This window comes from Ovis canadensis, chromosome 5 (assembly GCF_042477335.2).
Source record: "Ovis canadensis isolate MfBH-ARS-UI-01 breed Bighorn chromosome 5, ARS-UI_OviCan_v2, whole genome shotgun sequence".
Classification (NCBI taxonomy): Eukaryota; Metazoa; Chordata; class Mammalia; order Artiodactyla; family Bovidae; genus Ovis; species Ovis canadensis.
The window spans coordinates 84,815,655-84,839,070 of NC_091249.1; the positions used below are offsets into that span (position 1 = coordinate 84,815,655).

Consider the following 23,416-nt stretch of genomic DNA (forward strand, 5'->3'; position numbering starts at 1 on the left):
CTGTTCTTTCTGAATGACAAACAGATTTTTACACATTTTACCAGTAAAAACACAAAATCCATTCTTAGCATCTCTACAGAAACTTGCAGTGGGCTGAACTCGGCCCGAGGGCCACAATTTGTAGACTGAAATGATTTCCTTTCTCTCCTGGCCCCACCTGTTTTTCTAGTAGGGTCTCATAATAGTGTGGAAATATATGATATTATAAAGAATACGCAATTGAGAGAGAGAATTTTCTAATTGTCTAGCAACAAAATTTATTCATCTTAAAAATGCTGCCATTGTAACTGGCTGTTACTCTTCTAAGGATGTTTTCCTTGCTAGCATGGCAGTGCATACTTTTCCTCTTCCCCGTGGCAGAACAAACCTGCCCTTTAACCTCTTCTGTTGGCAAGCCAGGGCAAGTAGAGGTGTGGAATCCTATTTTTCGCCCTGCTGGTTTTGTTTCTGCTGTGGTGGCACTGAAGCCAGCCCTTTACTTCAGGGAGTAATCCTGGGCTATTGCCTTAAATGCGTCTGAAGCTTTCAAGAGGACAATTTAGGGATTAAAATTAGGATGCAGTTGGTAAAACTCTGCTCCCTGTATTCTTTCTGCCTATACCCTCCTTTTTTTTTTTTTTTTCCTGGTTTTGAACTGCTTTTACCTGAAGACCAAGAGGGAAAAAAAACCAAAAACCAACCCTGTACCCCCGTGAAAAAACGAAAAACCAATAACCATGTAAAGTAGGTCTCTTAGTTGAAATGCCAGGAAAGAAACTTTCTTTCCATATCTGTGTAGGAGGAAGAAAACCTGAACCGTCTGTTAGGATGTCCCTAAATGAAAGCAATGTTTACCACGTGCTTGGTGTGCGCTGAGTACAGGATGGAATTAAGTAAGACTGACACTGTCCCTCCATTCAAGGAACTCGTGGCCTCCTGGGCAAGCCCATCGCCAAGTCATAACAGTGCTGTGCAGCCAGCAGAGTGTACAGTGAAGGAACGTTGGTGTGATTAGAGGAGGTTTTACAGAGGAAACGACTTGAGCAAAGGCCAGGAGGTGAGAGAGAATGAGGATCCTGGAGAATGGTAAGCAGCTTCCTATGGCTGAATGTTGGGGGGAGGCAGGTAGCTGGAGAGGTAATGGAATCCAGATCACAAAGATTCTTATAATCCAGGTTTGGATGTTTCTGGAAGGTTTGAAGTAAGGACAGTTTTAATTTCTCTGCTTCAACCACGACTAAAATTTAATCTCCTATAAGGAATTTTTCATCAACCTACAAGCCATCATTTATTGAGGGTATGTTTTATGTGGAGTCTTGTATTTAGAAATGAATGTATATACATTCATTTAAATGTGGGGCAGGCTCCACTTTTAAAATCTCCCCACACTCAGCAGAATATCAAGTCCATAGACACTGGTGGTGCATGGTATTAGAATTGAAGGGGACATGGTCTGCATCCCAGAATTGAGGGAGTCTGAGTGTATACTGATCTACCTGGATGTTCTGAACTTGGCTTTGGCCTCCGTCCAAGTCCTGATGTTTCCTTAGCAGAGAACCTGGGTTCGCTCTCCCGTTCTGCTCAGCCTGTCTGTCTGCTGTCATGCCTTGACTGTCACTTTGACAGTGCCCTCAGCCTCAGCATCCTGACTGTGACGCCTGACCTCCCGGCTCTGGTCCAGGTGTCATGTCAGAGTGGCCTTGCCCAGTCCCCCTCCCCCATCCCTACATGCCAGGTACCTATGGAAAGGGTCATGGCTCTCAGCCTGTCCCGCACCAGCTTGACCAACATGCTCTTCTGCAGCGGGGTGGAGCGGCAGCACAGGACAGAGCGGCAATACCGGGTCAACTCCAGAAATTTCTCCTCCAGTTTCCCCTGGAAAATGGCATTTAGCGTCTTCCCGTCGATGACCAATCCAACATCTGGAGCTGCAGCTCCTGAGGTGGGGGGTGGTGTCGCAGAAGGTAGGCGGAACCCAGAGAGCTTGCCGCCTGGCTTCAGAGGTCCATGGCATTGCTTTACCTCTTCCAGTGCCAAGTTGAGGATGGAGTCACATGTTTCCTGTAAAGAGTATAAAGAGCAGAATAATCAGTTTGGTGTTAGTAAGCAACACTGGGAACATAGGTTAAAAGCCTCACTTTATCCTCTGGTAAAAGAGTTATAAAACTCTACTACCATAGAGATGGCCTGGGAATCACTCTCTGATTTTGACATTTCTCTGCTGTATTTCAAACAGCATCAGAGTAAGAATAACTTGGAACCACATTAATGGCCCAAAGAGAGAGTGAGCTTGGGAATGAGAGTGAAGAGAGCTCAGTAAGATGGGGACAGATACAGGGATGGTATCATTTATAAATGATACTGATGAGATGGTAAATGATGGCAATGCATCAGGCTGGTATTGGGCTTTTCATTTCTTACAAATCATTTCCCTTCTCTTGTGTGCCTCAGAACATACCTGTGTTTAGCTTAGAGATGAGGAAATTGAAACTGAAATTCTTAGTAAGTTGTCTAAAGTCATCCAGTTTAGTAGTGGAGGCAGATCATTATGATTCGACTTGTGGCTTTGTAATTGAAAAAATACATTGTTTATTTATCATTGGTACAAATCTATTGGTCACACTGGTTGAAACTGACCATGTATACCATCCTAAAAGAGATCAGTCCTGGGTGTTCATTGGAAGGACTGATGCTAAAGCTGAAACTCTAATACTTTGGCCACCTCATGCGAAGAGTTGACTCATTGGAAAAGACCCTGATGCTGGGAGGGATTGGGGGCAGGAGGAGAAGGGGATGACAGAGGATGAGATGGCTGGATGGCATCACGAACTCGATGCACATGAGTTTGAGTGAACTCTGGGAGTTAGTGATGGACTGGGAGGCCTGGCGTGCTGTGATTCATGGGATCTCAAAGAGTTGGACGTGACTGAGTGACTGAACTGAACTGAACTGAACTGATGAGTCTTATTGGTTTAAAGAAACTTACTTTTTCTGATGTTTATCTTGAAATATGGGGAAGAAGCTATTTCCTCTTATCAATTCTTCTCCACTACTTTTGATTGTATCAAAGATAAAGACAGATTTGGACCTAAACATATCCTTAATACCTCTTTCATTTATGTAAATATCACTTTTAAATAAAGATAGAGAAAAGTTGTGACAGTCAGCTGGAATACCAATTTAAATTGCATTGTTTTGTTCACAGGGTCTTTACTTAGCAGTGTTCTTTTATCCGTGGCAAGAGATGATATTTCATTCATTGTGCTGCTAAAAAATTCTTCTAAAAAGAAATTTAAAAAATTTCAGTCTATTTAAATGAACTTATTAAATAAATAACAGTATAGGTATTATATGGATTTAGGCAAAAATTGTGGTTTGTTCTGAAATGGCAAGTTTGAAGACCATTGATCTAGGAGCTTCTAAGACTATTTGGAACAATTTCTTCTGAAGTGAGTAGAACTGCAGTTCATTATTCTGGAGCCTTCCTTTAGGGGATGCTAAACTGAGCATTGCAAGCAATAGGGCATGCATAGGACCCAGAGGGGCCACAGGAAGTAGTTCAGAAGTAGGTGATTATAGCTGAAGCATTTCTCTGGGAAAGAGAGCAAAGTAGTCCTTGCTGGAAGCTGGGGTTAGCACAATTTATATACAGGCATACCTTGGAGATATTGTGGGTTTGGTTCTAGACTACTGCAATAAAGTGAGTCACATGAGTTTTTTGGTTTCCCAGGCCAAATAAAAGTTATGTTTATATTGCAGTCTATTAAGCATACAGTAACATTACATCTAAAAAAGTGTACAGGTATGTACAGAATGAGTGTTGTGTCAGCAGGCATGAAAACACAATTAATTTCATTGTACATCTCCATCAGAGCTCTTGGGTGACCAGGTGCATTGTCAATGAGTGGTAATATTTTGAAAGGAATCTTTTTTCTGAGCAGTTGATCTCAATAGCGGGCTTAAAGTATTCAGTAAACCATGTTTACTGAATTCAGTAAACCAGATGTGCTGTCATCTGGTCTTTTGTTATCCCCTTTATGGAGCACAGGTAGAGTAGATCTAACGTAATTTTTAAGGGTTCTATAATTTTTGGAATGGTAAGTGAGCACTGGGTTCAACTTAAAGTCAGGAGACACATTAGTCCAAGAGAGTCAGCCTGTCCTTTGAAGCCAGGCATTGAGTTCTTTCTAACTAGAGTCCTAGACAGCACATTTTCCCCCATATATGGCTGTTTTGTCTACATTGAAAATCTGTTCTTTAGAGCAGCCACTTTCATTAATGATCTTAGCTGGATCGTCTGGATAACTTGCTGCAGCTTCCACACTCAGTGCTTCACCTTGTGCTTCTATGTGACGAAGATGACTTCTTTCCTTAAACCTCATGAACCAACCACTGCTAGCTTCAGATTTTTCTTCTGCAGGTTTTTACCTTTCTCAGCCTTCACAGAATTGAAGAAAGTTAAAGCCTTGCTCTAGCTTGGGCTTTGGCTTAAGGCAACGCTGTGGCTGGCTTGATCTCTCTAGATCACTAAAACATTCTCTTTATCAGCAATAAGGCTGTTTCTCTTTCTTATCATTTGTGTGTTCACTGGAGTGGCACTTTTAATTTCCTTCAAGAACTTTTCCTTTGCATTCAGAACTTAGCTGACTGTTTGGCACAAGAGGCCTAGTTTTGGTCTCTGTTGGCTTTCTTCATGCCTTCTTCATTGTGAAATGAAGTGAAGTCACTCAGTCGTGTCCGACTCTTTGTGACCCCATGGACTGTAGCCTACCAGGCTCCTTGCTCCATGGGATTTTCCAGGCAAGAGTACTGGAGTGGGTTGCCATTTCCTTCTCCAGGGGATCTTCCCCACGCAGGGATCGAACCCAGGTCTCCTGCATTGTAGGCAGACGCTTTACCATCTTTAGCATTTGGTTTAAAGCTAGAGAGGTACTTTCCCTCTCACTTAAACACCTGGAGGCCACTGGAAGGTTATTAACTGGCCTAATTTCAATACTGTTGTGTCTTAGGGAATAAGGAGGCTTGAAGAAAGGGAGAGAGATGGAGAACAGTTGGATGGTAGAGCACTTGGAAGACACACACAACATTTATTGATTAAGTTCACCATCTAATACAGGCATAGTTTGTGGCACCCTAAAACAGCAAGATCACTGATCACAGATCACCATGACAAATACAATAATAATGAAAGAGCTTGAAGTACTGTGAGAATTACTAAAATGTGACACAGAGACCAAGAGTGACCAAATGCTTTTGGAAAGAAGGCATTAACAGACTTGCTCAATTCCATGAAACTTCAATTTGTAAAAAACACAGTATCTGTGAAGTGCAAGAAAATGAGGTATGCCTATAAATTCCTCCAACATATGACTGCAGCAAATCATTAGAAACAGAAGCTTCAAAATAAAGTCTCTGAATGTGCTTCCTTCAAATTGTCTACATAATAATCACAATTGTTACCATTCATTTAACCTTTAGTATCTGTCAGGTGTGGAGACAGGCAGTCTATAAGATGGTTCTCAGTGATCCCTATACCTCCTGATAGTCATGTCCTTCTTTGTGTAATCTCCAACCCTTGATTGTCATTATGACTAATATTTCCTTTCTAATGAAGAAAATTTTGCAAAAGTGATGGATTGTCACTTCCCAGATCAGTCTATCAAAAGACTGGCTACAATTTGGCACTCTTTCTCATTCTCTCTCTTGAATGGCTTACCCTGGGGGAAACCAGCTGCCATGTTGTGAAGCATCTCTATGGAGAGGCTCCCATGGAGAGGAACTGAAGCCTACTTAAAATCATTTCCATGAACTCAGAAGGAGGACTCCCCATCCCTAAATGACCCATCCCATTGAGCCTTTAGATGAGCTCACATCCCTGACTGCAACCTCAAGAGAGATCGTGAACCAGAGGTAGCCAGCTAAGTGCTCCTGGACTCCTAACCCATAAACTCTGTGGGATAATAAGTGTCCACTGTCTTCAGCTACTAAGTTTAGGGGTAATTTGTTAGCTCATACACATCCTGTGTTAATAACTATTTCTCTTATATGATCTTATTTAATCCTCCCAATAGCCTCTGAAATAAAACTTTTTAATTCCCCATCTTACAGATGAGAAGACTGAAGTTTGGCGAAATATGGTATCTGGACCACAATAAGTCTCCAATATATGTTGTCAGTGATAATAATAGTTGCTATTACTAGTTCCTATCTAACACTATGGGTTCCTCTGGCGGCTCGGTGGTAAAGAATCTGCCGGCCAATGCAGGAGACACAAGTTTGATCCCTGGGTCAAGAAGATCCCCTGGAGAAGGGAATGGCAACCACTCGATAATTCTTGCCTGGAGAATTTCATGGACAGAGGAGCCTGGTGAGCTACAGCCCATGGGGTCACAAAAGAGTTGGATGTGGCTGAGTGACTAAGCAACAACATCTAATACTATATAGTCCCTTCTAAAATTCCTTGACAGATCAACACTTCCAGTGATGGGTTGGTAATTCTCTCATTTTATGGATGAGAACCCTGAAGTTTTGAAAGGTCTCGTAACTTGCTTATCACTTTAAGATACATAACAAAGAAACAATAGTCCTAAATCAATGTATTTCTTTGCATTGATCGCTGAAGAAGGCCTTCTTATCTCTTCTTGCTATTCTTTGGAACTCTGCATTCAGATGCTTATATCTTTCCTTTTCTCCTTTGCTTTTCTCCTCTCTTCTTTTCACAGCTATTTTTAAGGCCTCCCCAGACAGCCATTTTGCTTTTTTGCATTTCTTTTCCAGAAAAACATCTATTTCTGCTTTATTGACTATGCCAAAGCCTTTGACTGTGTGGATCACAATAAACTACGGAAAATTCTGAAAGAGATGGGAATACCAGACCACCTGACCTGCCTCTTGAGAAATCTGTATGCAGGTCAGGAAGAAACAGTTAGAACTGGACATGGAACAACAGACTGGTTCCTAATAAGAAAAGGAGTATGTCAAGGCTGTATATTGTCACCCTGCTTATTTAACTTCTATGCAGAATACATCACGAGAAACGCTGGACTGGAAGAAACACAAGCTGGAATCAAGATTGAGGGGAGAAATATCAATAACCTCAGATATGCAGATGACACCACCCTTATGGCAGAAAATGAAGAGGAGCTAAAAAGCCTCTTGATGAAAGTGAAAGAGGAGAGCGAAAAAGTTGGCTTAAAGTTCAACATTCAGAAAACGAAGATCATGGCATCCGGTCCCATCACTTCATGGGAAATAGATGGGGAAACAGTGGAAATGGTGTCTGACTTTATTTTTTTGGGCTCCAAAATCACTGCAGATGGTGACTGCAGCCATGAAATTAAAAGACGCTTACTCCTTGGAAGAAAAGTTATGACAAACCTAGATAGTATATTCAAAAGAAGAGACAATACTTTGCTGACTAAGGTCTGTCTAGTCAAGGTTATGGTTTTTCCTGTGGTCATGTATGGATGTGAGAGTTGGACTGTGAAGAAGGCTGAGCACCGAAGAATAGATGGTTTTGAACTGTGGTGTTGGAGAAGACTCTTGAGAGTCCCTTGGACTGCAAGGAGATCCAACCAGTCCATTCTGAAGATCAACCCTGGGATTTCTTTGGAAGGAATGATGCTAAAGCTGAAGCTCCAGTACTTTGGCCACCTCATGTGAAGAGTTGACTCATTGGAAAAGACTCTGATGCTGGGAGAGATTGGGGGCAGGAGGAGAAGGGGACAACCGAGGATGAGATGGCTGGATGGCATCACGGACTCGATGGGCGTGAGTCTGAGTGAACTCCAGGAGATGGTGATGGACAGGGAGGCCTGGCGTGCTGCGATTCATGAGGTCGCAAAGAGTTGGACACGACTGAGCGACTGAACTGAACTGAACTGAAATAAATGTATATAGAATCAAACAGATTAAAACTATTGGAAAAATGAGTACAGAATATGTAATTACATTAAAGTGGGATATAAATAAGTCAGCTTTAGAATTCCTCCCCCATTTCTGTCTTAACATCTCTCTGTTGCTGTTGGTCAGTCATAAGTTGTGTCCAGCTCTTTGCGACCCTGTGGACTGCAGCATGCCAGGCTTTCCTGTCTTTCACCATCTCCTGGAGTTTGCTCAAACTCATGTCCTTTGAGTTAGTGATGCTGACTCTGTGCTATCTCTGTACTCATGACTTTTTTTCAACAGGATGAGAAAGCCTAATCTTTCAGCTTTAGTGGGCCCAGGGGTGTGGGCAGTGCTCAACATTCAGGTACCATCTTGGAGGGTCATGGACATCTTTAAAATGGTTAACAGTGACTGAGCTCAATTTGGGTGTGAGCTGCTGTTTCTTGGGAACTTCAGCTAATTAATCAACAAACATCCTTAGCTTCTTACAGGAAGGCATTGCATTTAACAGAATCTACAGAAAACCACTCCACCCCTCTCAGGAGGACTCACAGGCATGTTGATGTCCTCCTCCTGGAAGTGAAATGATCACTGCAAATGGAATTGCCGTTGCAAGCTGGGCAGGCAGACATCTACACTGTTACAGGGATCAAGCACTCAAGCAAGATGCAAATTATTTTCTTTCTTGAGCATAATATTAATGCCAAGATTTCCCTGAGATTATTTTCATCTTGAAAATTCACTGGGGTTTCATCTAATCATAGCATAGTCTGTGCACCTGACAAGAAAGAAAGTGATTTTCCTAATTCATCTTTAGGACACTTTAGGGTCTCTGACATTTTTTATTAGGATATGCCACTTCTTTTTAAAAAATTACATGGATTCTTCACTGAATGAAAACCAAACTGAAACTTGTAAGCATCTGTTTCAGGTCCAGATCAGCCTCAGGCAAAAGCGAAGGAGTGAGATTCTGTCATCCTTCCTGCCTCTCTGTGCTGTTCTTCTCATCTCTCATCTTCCTCCCTCTCTCCATCCTTCTCCCCATGGAATGTTCTAGGTCTCCAGTGCCCTCCACCTACCACCCCCACAACCCAGTGTCTTTCTTGTTCCAACTCCACATCTATTCCAGTACTACTCCCTTTGATAGGGGCAACTGAGCCAACACCTGCTTCCCATGTTCATCGGCCAAGGAGCTAGTGAAATTTTACTTTCTTCAGTTTACTTCCTGAAAATAGATGTTTTCCTCCTAAATAGAAAAACCATTGCAACTTTAAATACACTTCTTTAGACGTTATACAGCCCTCTTTCTCCAAACATTGTTCCCTGCCACTCACAACCTATTAAGGCTGAAAATTGCAATTTTTGAACTTGGCTTATCTTTCTCTCTCTCCCATCCCATCAAAGCATACGGGTCTTGTGTACTATTTTCTTCAGATTTCATTCTGTGGCAGCCAGTTTGATATTACAGATTGGAGCCAAAAATTTAAACTCAGAACCATGTCAATTTAGGTAGGGTTTTTCAATGGATGAGTTAATCCAAAGTATAAGAAATTAACAACTGAGACTCTGTGAGCAGACAGTCTGGAATGATGCAAACAGCACTGCCTGGCCAGAGAAGGGCGCTCGAGGGTTAGTCTGTCTATAGAGACCACACAGTGGCCTTGGGCAGTGACTCAGACCCTCTGTGGGCCTCAGTTTCGCATATTCAGAATGGGGAGACTGGCGAAGGGTGGGATTTGGGAGAGCCGCACCTTGCTGCTATGTTTTGCTAGACGAATATAAATAGACCTGTCAACCATGTGTGGGGATGAAGCAGAGGACCAGGACTGTGGGAGGGCCAAGATTTGGGGCGGTGGGTGGTGCTGCCCCTGGATACCCGTAATCCTGTCTCCTGTTGGCCTAGGTGCCGCTCTGCACCTGGACATCTGGGCTCTACTTTGGCCTCACCTGATTCTCTGTGTTAATGGAGTAAACGGTGTCCGTCTGGTCTAAGAGTCTGCATGCATAGGCGATGTTGACCGCAGTCTCCTGCTTATCTCCAGTCAAGACCCAGAGCTGGATCCCAGCCTCCCGCAGAGCAGCGATGGTGTCTGGAACACCTTCCTGCAGCCGGTCTTCAATCCCAGTGGCTCCTGGAATGAGGAAAGACAGCATAGCTCACACAGCATACTTTTCTGTTGGGAAAAGGAGCTGCTTAATCTCCCCAAGGCCCTATCAAACCAGGCAGTGATTATTGATTATCTCCATGTTCTAGGCTGTGCTAAGCACCCAGGATCCAGCAGTAACAGAGACAGAGCTGGTCCCCACCCTCTCTGCGCTCAAAGGCCTGTTGAATAAGGATTTACAACCGAGTGATGGGAGGAGAGAAGCCCAGAGTGCCAGGCAACCATATACCCGGAGACTTGAACTTCATCTAGAAGATTAGGGGAGGCCTTGCTGAGGGAGAAAAACAAGTGAAAGTGTTAGTCGCTCAGTCATGTTTGACTCTTTGAGACCCCATGGACTGTAGCCCACCAGTCTCCTCTGTCCAAGGGATTCTCCAGGCAAGAATACTGGAGTTGGTTGCCATTCTCTTCTCCAGAGGATCTTCCTGACCCAGATTCTCCTGCATTGCAGGCAGATTCTTTACCGTCTGAGCCACCAGGGAAGTTGCAAGTGCCATTCAATCTCAGACGTGGAAGATAAACCCTGAAGGTGGGGAAGGAGGAGAATTCCAGGCAGAGAAAGCAGAATGAGCGAAAGTCCAGAGGTCAGAGTTGAAGATGACACAAAATGGGAGGCAGAGCTGCGTGAGAGATGCGGCAGGGAGGGGAGGTGCTGGGTCACGGAGAGCCCATCAGGGCATGAAGGGACTTGGCATTTACTTGGTAGCAAATTAAAGGGGGTTAAGTTGGAGAGTGATGGACAGTTTTGAATTTTAAAAAGATCATTCTAGAGACTGGATTGGAGGGTGGAGGAAGCAGGATGAAGCTCAGGGCTAAGAGTCAGAGGAAAGCGGGTGTGGCTGGACCAGCAGAGCCGCAATAGGAGTGGAAAGACACGGGGGCACTAAAGTCTTTCCTCTGCAAGGGCTCACCACAGAATTAACAGAGCTGGGTTTTAAAAATACTATTCTTAGAGGGAATTAAAGATGTGAGTTACATCATTTTTTGAATGGTCTCAAGCTTTGAGCCAACCTAGATGAATTATACCCAAACATGCAATGGTTGCCAAGTGATTAAGCAAAAATATATCTGCATTTTAATTGAGATTCGTTTCAGACCGCAGACTAATGGCTGTCCGTTTCACTCTGGGCAGGAGTGAAGCATGCCATTTCTTTTAATAATCCCGAGTGACAATAGGTTGGCAAAGCAGTCACGCTGGATGCATATTGAAAAGATCATTTTGTACTGGGAGAGACGGTGTGAATGCAGTGCAGCTTCTGAATGGCAAGGCAGTTTCTTGGTGGCAGGATGAAGTCTCTTCCCGGCCCCAGTCTGCTCTATCCTAAGCCACTGTGAGGGAAGAAAAATAAACCTCTCCATCCTGAAATGGGCCCATTTTGTATTTCAGGCCCAAGTGCACTGGAGAACAATCCCATGACAAATGACGCCTGACCCTCATCTTTTCCTCCAAGCATTAACCTGGAAGGTGAGAGACTGAAGCTGATGTGTATTACAGGGAGGAAGAGTGAAGAGAGGAGGAAAAACACATTTAGCGGTGTGAGAGAGAAAATGGAACAGGTGGTGAGAGCCTTTTTCAGCCAGGGAAGCCGACAGGTCCTAACAAATGTGTTCTCTTTTATGCCGAACTGGCTCAGGGGCGCTTCTCACCAGCTGGGGCCAGAAGGCTCCCCTGGAACAAGGGGAAAGGTGTGCAGGAGTCAGGGGCCCTAATGGGATGACATTCCAGTCGTGGCCTGGTGTACTTGGAGCTGTCTGGACTAGCTACCCCCTGGTTCCTGTTAGAGTGAGTTCTCCAGACCAGCTTTCCAGGGAGCCTCGTGAGACAGCAGAAAAAGGCCTCTGCAGTCCAAACACAGGAAACAAAAGGCTGAAGGAGGTAAGGTGCAAAACTGCCTCCCCTGGCTCGCCACTCATCCCACTAAATCTTGCTGCCACGTTTTAAGTATAGAGAGATTTTATCATCTTCTTACAGCAACACCCTAGGTCTTCCCCTTCACCCCGGCCTGGCTGAGCTAGATGGAGTATCATTTATCTAGAGGAGGCAGAGAGGCTCAGAGGGGTGCGGGGGCCAAGAGGTGGCCTTCATCCCCAGGTCAGCACTGCCTCCCAAAGGAGGCTGTTGCCACGTGGCCACGTGGCCAGTATGTGGATGCTGTGCAGGCATTGCCTTTCCTAGATCTTGTTCCCAAGCTGTGAGGAGACGAATCTGAAAAAGGAATTTCTCCCTTATCCCTTGGCAACGCTTTTCCTTCAGCAGAAATCCACTGCTGTCTCTTAGCTGGTGCTTTCCATCTTTCCCCCAGGGTAGCCATCTAATTTCTATATAGCAGCAGTCAGAGTGATTTTTGTAAAACATAAATCTGTCCCTGCTTTAACTCCCCTTTTCCAAACCTTTAGCATACGATTTACATGGCCCTTCCTAATCTACATCCTCCTGACCTCTCTTACCTCAAGTGTCTCCCTCACACTCCATGGTCCAGCCAAGGCAGACCTCTAAGTCTCCGGCTAGCCCAGGCTTTCTCACCTCCAGACCTTCATTCAGGCCCTTCCCTCTCGTGGAACACCCTCCCGCTTTGATGAGCTCCCTTTTTCCAATCAGCTCAAGCCCTCCTGTGCCCTCCTTGGCTCTGCACTAGGTTGCCACCTTCTCCTTTGTGCTTCCATCCCACCAGCTACATCTCCCAGTCCCACTCTTGCCACACTCTGATGAAATTACTTATTTAATCATCAAGGGCAGCGTCCGTGGCTCTTGTAGCCATAATACCTAGCGTGCTACTTGGCATACAGTAGGTGCTCAATAAACATTTGAATGACTGGAGGAGAAGCAACCAGGCTTCCTCCAGCAGGGAGTGCAGGAATGCTCCCGGGCATCCTCGGGAAGCAGGGTGTGGAGTCTGGTAGGATGTCGGCACAGCTCACTGGCGCCAAATGCCTGGAAGGGCGCCCCAGGGAGGCTCCTAATTGAGACACATTGGTAATAGTGTCAGAATCGAGGCTGTGAACGCCGTTTTCAGCTTGTAGCATTCCTTTTAAAAAATGTAACAATAAACTTATTTTTAGCTACCGAGTAAGGTGAGTTGATTCTCCAGATGCTGTGCTGTCTCCATGAGAAGCTCATCTCTGTTGTTGAGGGATGCCTCAGCCTCACGCCGGAAACTGGCCCATCGCCTGAAGTCCTCTTCACTCAAGACCTATGAGATGGGAAGAGGCTTGTTCACAACTCTGGGTGTCTCCTTCCCCTGCCCCTGTGCTGGACCTCCTACAGGCCAACTTGAGCTTCACTATACAATTAGATGGGGCTTTCCCCTCAATGATTTTTAAATTTTTTTTTAATATTCTTGAATTGATGAAGGATTGATCTTCATGTTCCATTATCATCAAATGTCTGTTGCCCTCTGTGGTGCTCCGGGTACTGTAGATACAGTAGAGATCAAGAAAGACAAGAGCCCTACAGACCTGGGCTGATGTGCTAGTAGAGGGTGAGAGACACTATCTAAGTGAATAATTTAAAAGAATGGACCATCCCAAGGACTACACAGAAGACAAACAGCATGCGACTGGATAGGGGGATAGCTGTGGGAAGAGGGGTTATTTTTATTTGGGTCGCCAGGACCCTTAGACAATGTGATGTACAGGCTGAAATCCAATGATGAGAAGTGTTCAGTCATGGGGAGAGGCAAGTTCAAAGGCCGTGAAACAGCAGTGAACTTGGCTTTCTTTCTGTTCCTTGAACACAGCAGTTGGCTTAAGGATGGAGAGCCAGATGGAGAGGACCAGAGATGAGGCTGGAAAAGTAAGTAGCAGACAGGTCTTGTGTAACCTGGTAGACTATTCCACTAGCTCCTGGAGGTGTCCAATGGCTGAAAAAATCCAACTAGAGGACACAGGGGGCTTCCCGGGTAGCTCAGTTGGTAAAGAATCTGCCTGCAGTGCAGGAGACCTGGGTTCAATCCCTGGGTTGGGAAGATCCCCTGGAGAAGGAAATGGCACCCACTCTAGTATTCCTGGTGGGAAAATCCTATAGACAGAGGAGCCTGGTGGGCTACAGCCCATGGCGTCGCAAGAGTCAGACATGACTTAGAGACTAAATCACCACCAGAGGATATAGTTCTTCTGGAGTCCATAGCATTTTAGACCTCTCTGTTGGCATTATATGCACACTGTCTATTATAGTAATAAATGATTCCTTTGTCTAAGCATCAGATATTCTTTAATTTCCCACCCATGCATGGCACTGTGGGGTAAACAAAGGGGATACAGGTAGGTCTTTTACTTTTGAGGAAGAACAGTCTTATCAGAGGAGGCAAAATAGAAATAGATAATTTCAATAAAATACAGACAGTGGTAAGGTTTTAATTACAATCTATAGAGTAGAAAGTGCTAGTCAATGTCCCAGCATTACTTGTGTTATCTTAGTGAATCTCCATGACAACTGTATGAAGTAGTGAACACCAGCACTGTTTTACAGATGAGAACATCCTAAAGCCGAGAGAGGTGAAGAAACTTGCCCAAGGTCACATCACTGATAACGGTGAGACTGGGACTTGCCCCAGGCCTGGCTTTAAAGTGGGTGCTCTTAAACTTTATGGTGTGCTAAGCACCACAAAAGAGATGAAGAGCTCTGGGATTTATGGAGAAGAAACCCCTTCTATTCTTTTTTAGATTCTTTTCCCATATAGGCCATTACAGAATACTGAGTAGAGTTCCCTGTGCTATACAGTAGGTCCTTATTAGTTATCTATTTTATATATAGCAGTGTGTATATCAATCCCAATCTCCTAGTTTATCCCTTCCCCATTACCCCCTGATAAACATTAAGTTTGAAAAGAATCTAAAAAAAAAGGATATATGTATATGTATAACTGATCCATTGTCCACCTGAAACTAACAACATTATAAATTAATTATCAGTTCAGTCAGTTCAGTCGCTCAGTCGTGTCTGACTCTTTGCGACCTCATGAATCACAGCACGCCAGGCCTCCCTGTCCATCACCATCTCCCGGAGTTCACTCAGACTCATGTCCATTGAGTCAGTGATGCCATCCAGCCATCTCATCCTCTGTTGTCCCCTTTTCCTCCTGCCTTCAATCCCTCTCAGCATCAGAGTCTTTTCCAATGAGGCAACTCTTCGCATGAGGTGGCCAAAGTACTGGAGTTTCAGCTTTAGCGTCATTCCTTCCAAGAAATCCCAGGGCTGATCTCCTTCAGAATGGACTGGTTGGATCTCCTTGCAGTCCAAGGGACTCTCAAGAGTCTTCTCCAACACCACAGTTCAAACGCATGAATCACTTCTAACCGTCTTGAAATGCATGCCCACTGTAGCTCCCCTATCTGATTTTAGGTACTCCAGCTCCGGGATTCACAGCTCTTAGCTTGCCTTTCCTGTAGGGGCTTCAAACTGAAAGACCTGCAGGGCCCAGGGAAGGTAACCTTCTTGAATCTAGCTGGGCCAAGGGCAATGCGATAGAGAGTAGTAGGAACTGTAACCAACCCCAGAATGCAGAAGAATATATTCCTCAGCAGGAATCTGCTGCTACCTGGCTATAGTATTTGAAGCTATTCAAGAATGGTAATCCAGTTTTCCAGATCCTCTACATTTTCAAGAGAAACCAGAAATCTAGCTTTGTATGTGATCACATAAAATCTCCCAACTTCTAGGTCTCAGCAAATGATGGAAATGGTAAGAGGATATTTAAAGGCAAAATTACAACATTAAAAAATCATGAGTTATAGGTTAACAATTACATAGACAATGAAAAGCAGGGAACCACAAGGCCACACTGAAAAGGAACCTTACCACTCAGATTTCTGTCCCAGCAAGACTGTCAAGAGTTGTGGGTCTGTGTGGTCAGGATAGCCAATTTTGAAAATACTAGAAGAAGCAATATTGAGGATCTAACAAGAAACAGAAAAGACACAAGCAGGGTGGGAGCCTTTCGGATACTAAACACAGAATTTATTCTTACCTTCTTGGCGATACACAGTGTTCGAAGGCCGTCTCTCGCATACAAGTCTAGATGCCTCTGGGTCCGGGCTCGGATTTTCCTCATCTTCTTTTCCACATCAGAGTCAGTCACTGTCAAATAGTCATTGTTCCCCATGAGGTCATGGACAAAATGCTCAGGGATCCTGTTTCTAACACCCTGCAGTCTTTAGAGGAGGAATTCCCTTATACCACCCCCACCCCCACACACATACCCCTGTCACAAACACGAAGCTGCTCTTCCAGGCTGCCCTGCAAAGTGGTAACTCCATGGGTCCTTAAACTGTCCGCTGTCTATATCTGATCATCAAAAGTCTGGCTGAGAGAGTACTATTTAGGGAAGTTAGGTGGCTTCAAGTATTATTCCCAAATGCTTGTTTGTGGAAATTCCCTGACTGTCCAGTGGTTAAGACTCTGTGCTTCCAATGCAGGGGCCTATGTTCCATCCCTGGTTGGGAAGCTAAGATCCTGTATACTGTGCAGGAAAAAAAAAGCATGGAAAACTCAAATACCTGTTTGCATCAGAATCACCTGGGAACTTAAATAGTAGAGACTTGAAGGGCCAGTTGAAGGCCTGCTGAATCAAAGAACAAGAAGTCTTCCCTGTGACCCGTTTAGCCCTGAATAACCAGCTGTTTACATGTGTGCTAAGTTGCTTCAGTCGTGTACCACTTTTTGGGACCCTGCGAACTATAGCCAATTGGGTTCCTCTGTCCATGGAATTCTCTAGGCAAGGATACTGGAGTGAGTTGCCATTTCCTACTCCAGGAAACCTTCCTAAATCCAGGGATCAAACTTCAGTCTCCTGCATTGGGAAGAGGGTTCTTTACTACTAGCATCACCTGGGAAGTTCCAACCAGCTGTTTGCTAAGTCTTAAAAATGCTATCCATCACCTGCTCTGTAATCTACTTTAGTCCTTATGGCAAGTTGCTTCCAAGATGGAGAGAGACCTAAATCTCACTGCTAAGTTCCTTATGATACTGGGTTTGCTGAGTTAGGCTTCAAAGAAATATTTTTTGGATTCCTGTAAATCTAGTGTGAAAAATATTTCACTGTGTAGCTCAAAGTCCCCCATTTGAAGTCCTATATAATACATTTCTCTTAGAAGAAATTTATCTTTTTCGTTTGAAATTCCAGTACTTTTATCTATCAGATAAAAAAGATTTTTTCAGCCTGGGCTGGCGGTTTACGGGACAGGATCGATGCCATCACCACTTCCTTCATCTGAGATATCACAGACATCCCTAATCAGTGGCAGCACTTTGTAAGTCTAAGCTTGAAAAACGCATCAGAATTCTTTTTTACCAGGACTGGCTTGAGATCTTTAGTAACCCTAAGCAGTAAACAAATTTCGTGCCCTGTATCCATCCCTCCATATAAAGCAAAATTAAAAGTACAATTCTTTACAGTAAGACAAGTATGAGGAAGTCCAACAAAGCTCTGATTTTTTTCCCCCGATACTACTCTAAGCCTGCTTTTACGCAGTATAAAATCCCTTCAAAGATGATTTCCTTATTTTTCAGATGTTACTGGTTTCCAGATGCCTTAAGCACAATCTTTGTGCCTTGTCTTTTGGAGCACTATCTTATATTCAAAGACATCTGCTCCTGAGATTAAAAACACTTTTTGCCTTCTACCTGTGTACTTCTGAGTGTACTTTATTGCTCAGGCTACCAGGGACCTCAGGGTCAAATTGACTGTTCTAACATTGTACATATGCTAAACCTGAGGTTATCTTCCCCCCTGCTTTTGAAATCTTTGCTTCTTAAATCTCATGGTAACATCGTATATGTATCTTTTATTGGAGGCATCTCTCATCCATTTTGGAATCAGGTGAGGAACAAAGAAATATCTCCAGGGCAGTGTGGAAAGCTGTTGTTCAGGAATGGAATGCTGTGGCTCCCCTGACTCCGAAATACTGAATCCACTTTCCTGCCAGAGTCTGGGGATGAAGACACTTAATTAGCTCCCTTCCCATTCTAAACACTCATCAGTCCCCATGAACCTCTTGGCTCTGATCCATAGCTGACAATGCAGGAGGCACAGGGCTGCCTGGGCAATTCTGAAACTTGGCTGGAATCTCCTGTCCTGGGAGAATCATAGCCCCATAACTGTCTTCTCCTTGTTAGCAATCAGGAAGTGGCTACACGCTAATTCATGCTGCTCCAAAATTGGACACTGATAATGTAGGGACTTTGGAACATTTTTCTGGCTTGGAGCAAGTTAATAAAAATCCATGTTGGGGAGGCTGGGAAAAGGGATGATAAAGAGCATCCCCTGAGGTTTCCCAGAGCAAATCGAGCCCAGTGCAGAATTCTGGTGGTGTGACAAAAGCTCTGAACCAGGATTTAGGACACCTCCACTAGGATTCACCACTAGTTGGCTGAGCTTCTTCTTTTACGTCACTTCCCTCTTCAGGTTCAGTTGGCCTGTCCACAAAACTAAGAGTTAGGACCACAGTATTTTCTAGGGTATATTGATGGATGTCCTGGGGTGGGGAGGAATTTGTGTATGGAGCACCCATGTTTAAATGAGTTTGGAAAATTAGAAACTGGGATAAATAAAGAGGATCCTCTTTTTTAAACGCCTTTAACAAGCTCTGTAATTCTCCAGGTCATGGAGATGTGGGGAGCAGTGTGTGTTAAGGAAGATGCTATGAGGAAAACATCTTGAGGGCTTGTGTTCCAGCTGGGACCTGCTGGACTGAGTGACACCGTAACTCAAGCCCCCCAGTTACCATTCCATGCCACCAGTTAAACACCAGAACCCTCTCTTCTTGGACCCCGATGAGACAGACTCACTGCAGCCTGGGTCTTCCAGCAGGTCCATGATAACGCAGTCGGCGCCCTTGGTGTAGACGATGATCTCACCGGTCAGCGGGTGCCTCACGACCACAGACATCCTCTTCCTGACAGAGTCGAACTCCAGGGTGCAGAGGACATCGAAGGTGAGGCAGGTGCCCTGGGGCAAGCGCACGGTCACTTGCTCGGGTGTCCGGGACACCAGAGTGAAGCTGTAGGCACGGGCAGCATGCACTAGGGCGGCCTCGTCAGGGCTCTCAGCCTCATAACAGAGCTCGGGACCAGCCAGGCTGAGGGCTGGGGCCTGCAGCACCTCCTCCAGGGAGGCCCCCGGCCTTGCCTCCAGGATGTCCCCCTGCTCCCACGTGCTGCTCTTGTAGCCGCCATCAGTGGAATAGCCACCGCTGCACACTGACCCATCATCTCTCTCTTCCGAGTCTGTGGTGGGGATGTTGGCCCCCAAGCTCTCCCCTAGGTCCATGTCGGAGGGTGCAGTGGATGAGAAGGACTGACTGAGGCTTGAAAGCTTCAACCTGTGGAACAGCTGCTGGATCTTCTCCAGGGATGTCCCCAGAGCCTTGGTTGAGGGTGGCATGGTGACCTTGAGGCAAAAGAGGAAAGGAGAACATGACTCTCCAGGATGGGAAAACTATCGAGCTGCCTTATGGCAGAATGTGAAGCTCATTTTGCAGTCATCCACTTCAATGATGGGGGGCAAGCCTTCCCCCTTCTGTGAGCCTCGGGTTACCCAACTAAAACGTGAGAAGGTTAGGCCACTGGTTTCCTTCCAGCCCTGACTTCCTAGGGATTGGTGGTGACATCCCACTTTGATCACGGACCAAGCAAAGCAAAGGAGACAAAAGCCAGACTCAGGGTTGCAGTTCACGGGCCCTGAACCCTTATCATCACCTTGCCTGCTTTATTTCTGCATGCAGCATCTCACTTCATCCTCCCAGCAACAGGGCTACGGGATCCTATCATTATCCCAACTTCTGGATGAGGAAACCAAGGCATAAAGAGATTAAGTGGGCTGTGATCACCCAGCTTGTAGGTGGCAGAGCTGGCTCTCACATCTGGGTCTGTCTGACTCCAGGGGCTTCTGAGCTACCTGCCAGCTGCAGCCTTCCATTAGCTTGAAAATTGAGAACTGGAAGGTATACCTCTTTCTTTCTTGAACATAGAACTTCTCACATAAAGCTTCCTGCCTCCCAAAGTTCCCTGCAGACCTCTGATTACTTGCTGACTTTTCAGGGTAGTTTAGAACCTGGGTGCAATAATAGGCGCTCTGGTTTGGTGCCTGGATGAACCCTCTTTTTCTTGATTTTTGTGGCCAAGTGTTGTAACACCCATTATTCTTATTCATCACTTACAAGAGAGCTTGGGTGAGAGGATGTGGATAATCAAAATAAATCGATCTTTAGTACTGAAAAATAACTCCAAGTATAATCTTTTATAAGTGGCCACCCAGCTGTGTTATCTCTAACTTAGCAAAACCGCACACAAGGTGTTCATTTTTTTAACCCCCCCTTTAAAAATCAGATACCAGTAAACCGTGATATTATGATAGAATCATACAGATGGTTCTGCCACGTATTCACATGTCCTCCATTAAGTTACTCAAGTTCTCTGAGCCACTGTTTCTTCACTTGCTAAATCCAAAGACATACCCCACAGGATTGTTGGGCCATCAAGATTAAATGATAGTGCAGACGACGTTTGGCATAGAGCCCTGCACATAGCAAGCGCTCAGTAAATGTTAACTTTTAACGTCTACCCTGCAGAGAGACACAAAATGTGAAATCGACACAGAAAACTCATATGAAACTTCTTATATTGTATTTAAAACATAAGGAGATTGAGGCCCAGAGAGGACAAGAGCTTTGTTCAAGGTCTCACAGTGATGACACGGTGACAGTGTGACAAGGACCCTAGTGTTTTGTGCTATTGTGCAGGGCACCCCCTTCACGCCTTTGCTCCTCCCATCCATCCCAGCCACACCATCACTGGTCCTTACCCTCTGCCGGGGCTCGGTAGTCGTGGAGACCATTACGGAGTTGCAGATGGTTAAGGCAAGGAAGAAGTCAGCAATGGAGGAGGCAGTGGCAAGGGAAGGCTTGGGGGTTCTGCCTTCTGACAGGGTCTCCAGCCACAGAGCTGCGTCTCGCACCTTGGACAGGAGATTTTTATCTGGAGTCACGTCTTTCTCCTGGGAGAGAAAGGCTAGGGTCAGAGTCTTTCCTGAAGGGACTGGGGAGGAAGGCCCCCTGCAGCAGATTCGCTCATGCCCGGGAAAGGCTGATACAGTCCTTCCTGCATCCTGCACCCAGCATGTCTCCCCTAACCTGGGCCTGCTCACCTCAGAGTCTGATTTGGTTCCTTCCCTTCCCTCAAGCCCATGTGTCCATCAGTTATATAGGCTCTGGTGGTTCTGCCCCCGCAGCATCTTCCCACCATTTACCCCTCATTCCTGATGCTTCCAGCCAGGCTCAGACCCTCTAGCCCTCCAGCCTGGGTTTCCACATGCATGCATCTGTGCATGCATGCTCAGTTGCTTCAGTCATGTCTGACTCTTGCAACCCCATGGACTGTAGCCCACCAGGCTCCTCTGTACATGGGATTTTCCAGCGAAGAATACTGGAGTGGGTTGCCATGCCCTCCTCCAGGGGATCTTTCCAACCCAGGGATCTAATCCACATCTCTTACATTGCAGGTGGATTCTTTACCACTGAGTCCCCCAGGAAGCCCTCTGGATTTCCAATTCAGCCTTTAAAGTGAGGTGACTGCCTTTCACCTCGTTTAGTTCGAGCCCTTCATATGTATATCTCCCATACATCCTTCTAAGACACCATTTCCCTCAAGGTATTCTTGAGACTAAAAAATCTTCAGATCTTCACTGTGAACATGAGCATTTCAGTCTGGCATCTAAATTATTTCCCAGTTTGCATTTCTCCTGTTGATTCCCACCACTCTGTGCGTGGTCCTTCAGCTTAGCCAGGTGGTCTGGTGGCTGCCTCTTGGGGGTATACTCCCATGCTAGGCCTGCCTCTTGGGGGTATACTCCCCTGCTAGGCCTCTGATCACACTCTTTTTGAAGTCCTCTCCTGTCTACCCAAATCCTACCTGGACTTCATAACCATAAAAACTCCATGGGTTCATGAGATCTGACTCAGCCACAGTGAGTAATCTGCCTTCTGAGGCAGAAGCTTCAGCAGCAGCTTCTCGAGCTGAGAATATCCACAGGAGTCAGGCAGGTAAGGTGAATGAGGGAAGATGGCTAAGTTACAGATGAGGACACTGTGGGCTGGGGGAGTAGGGCTGTGAGACCTGGCAAGTTCCACCCCATCTAAAAGGAGGTGACTCTTCTGTTAGTAAAATGCTGCAAGGCTGGTGCATTTTGCTAAATCTCTGCGTTTTTTAAGATAAAGTAGAGAATGATGTAAGGATTGTTTCTGTGTTTTTTTTTTTTAATTTCTTTTTAAGAAACTCTGTGGACTGGATCTGACTCATGGATTTCCAATTTTTTCACATCTTTGTTGAAACTGCCACTTCTTCCATCCCTCTAGAATTCACTACATATTGCCTACATTTTAAATTAAATTTTCTTATGTCCATGTTTAATCTCCCTAGAGATAAACCAAGAGCCTGAAAGATGGACTGCCTTTTCTATGAAGTTGTATCTTCTGGAACTCCAAAGTTTCTTCTGGAACTTCACGTCTGCCTGATGTGAAGCAGAAGTTCAATAAACACCAGCTCTTCATAGATATGACAAAAGCCATTCTGTAAAGACATTTTTACATACAGCCATTTCTATCAATGCTCAGAGTTCACAGGTTCATTCAAGTTTAGAAGAGTCAATGACTGAAAAAGATGCACTGAGGGAATTTTGACTGATACATGCAGGGAGAAGACTGAGGGCCAATAAGCCGGCAAGTTTTACAAACTAGAACCCAAGTTGAAATTAAAAACATCCCGTGGGGCAGACTTAGAAAATGAACTTATGGTTGCCAGAGGGAAGGGATAGTTAGGGAGTCTGGGAAGGTCATGTACACACTACTATATTCAAAATGGATAACCAACAAGGTCTTACTGTAGCACATAGAACTCTATTCAATGTTATGTGCCAGGCTGGATGGGAAGGAAGACTGGGGGAGAATGGATACATGTATGTACAGCTGAGCCCCAGTGCTGTTCACCTGAAACTACCACAACATTGTTAATAGGCTATACTTCAATGCAAAATGAAAAATTAAAAAAAAAAAATCCTGTAGGGAAGTGTCCTCGGACTGTGTCTTCTCTGACTACCAACTGCAATTACCCCAGAGATCAGATTCTAAGCTCCCTGGTCTGCTGGCATAGGTCACAGGGAGAGTCACAGGGAGAAAACACAGACGGGCGTGGAGGTACTAGAGGGATGAAATTCTGGTCTCCACCTGCACAGTTGATCAGGGGAAGTGGATAGGACGTGGAGCACACGCTCCAAAGAGCTCTAACCTTCATTTGGAGGACTCTCCCAGAGCCAGCACCTACACTTCCATCTTGTTCATCCCATATTAAGAGGAGAGTTTCCTGCAAAGAACCTGTTTATGAAAAGGAAGAGTGC

General features: G+C 45.1%; 1 protein-coding gene and 1 long non-coding RNA gene across 3 annotated transcripts in view; one reads left to right on the forward strand and one right to left on the reverse strand.

The window, feature by feature from the left end:
• The window catches only part of ATP10B (ATPase phospholipid transporting 10B (putative)), a 383,816-nt gene that overhangs the window by 36,833 nt on the left and 323,567 nt on the right, over positions 1 to 23,416 (reverse strand). For both annotated transcript variants that reach the window (XM_069592540.1, XM_069592541.1), the window contains 6 exons: positions 20,831 to 21,022; positions 18,817 to 19,417; positions 15,998 to 16,107; positions 13,096 to 13,222; positions 9,814 to 9,998; positions 1,719 to 2,040 (listed from right to left, as the gene is read on the reverse strand). In XM_069592540.1, coding sequence (XP_069448641.1) covers positions 1,719 to 2,040; positions 9,814 to 9,998; positions 13,096 to 13,222; positions 15,998 to 16,107; positions 18,817 to 19,417; positions 20,831 to 21,022 — 1,537 coding nt within the window. The remainder of the gene's footprint in view (positions 1 to 1,718; positions 2,041 to 9,813; positions 9,999 to 13,095; positions 13,223 to 15,997; positions 16,108 to 18,816; positions 19,418 to 20,830; positions 21,023 to 23,416) is intronic.
• LOC138441487 (uncharacterized) lies at positions 10,483 to 22,585 on the forward strand. The gene is made up of 6 exons (XR_011257366.1): positions 10,483 to 10,615; positions 11,419 to 11,496; positions 11,666 to 11,907; positions 13,769 to 13,824; positions 18,629 to 18,962; positions 22,444 to 22,585. It is a non-coding gene; the product is annotated as an uncharacterized lncRNA (long non-coding RNA).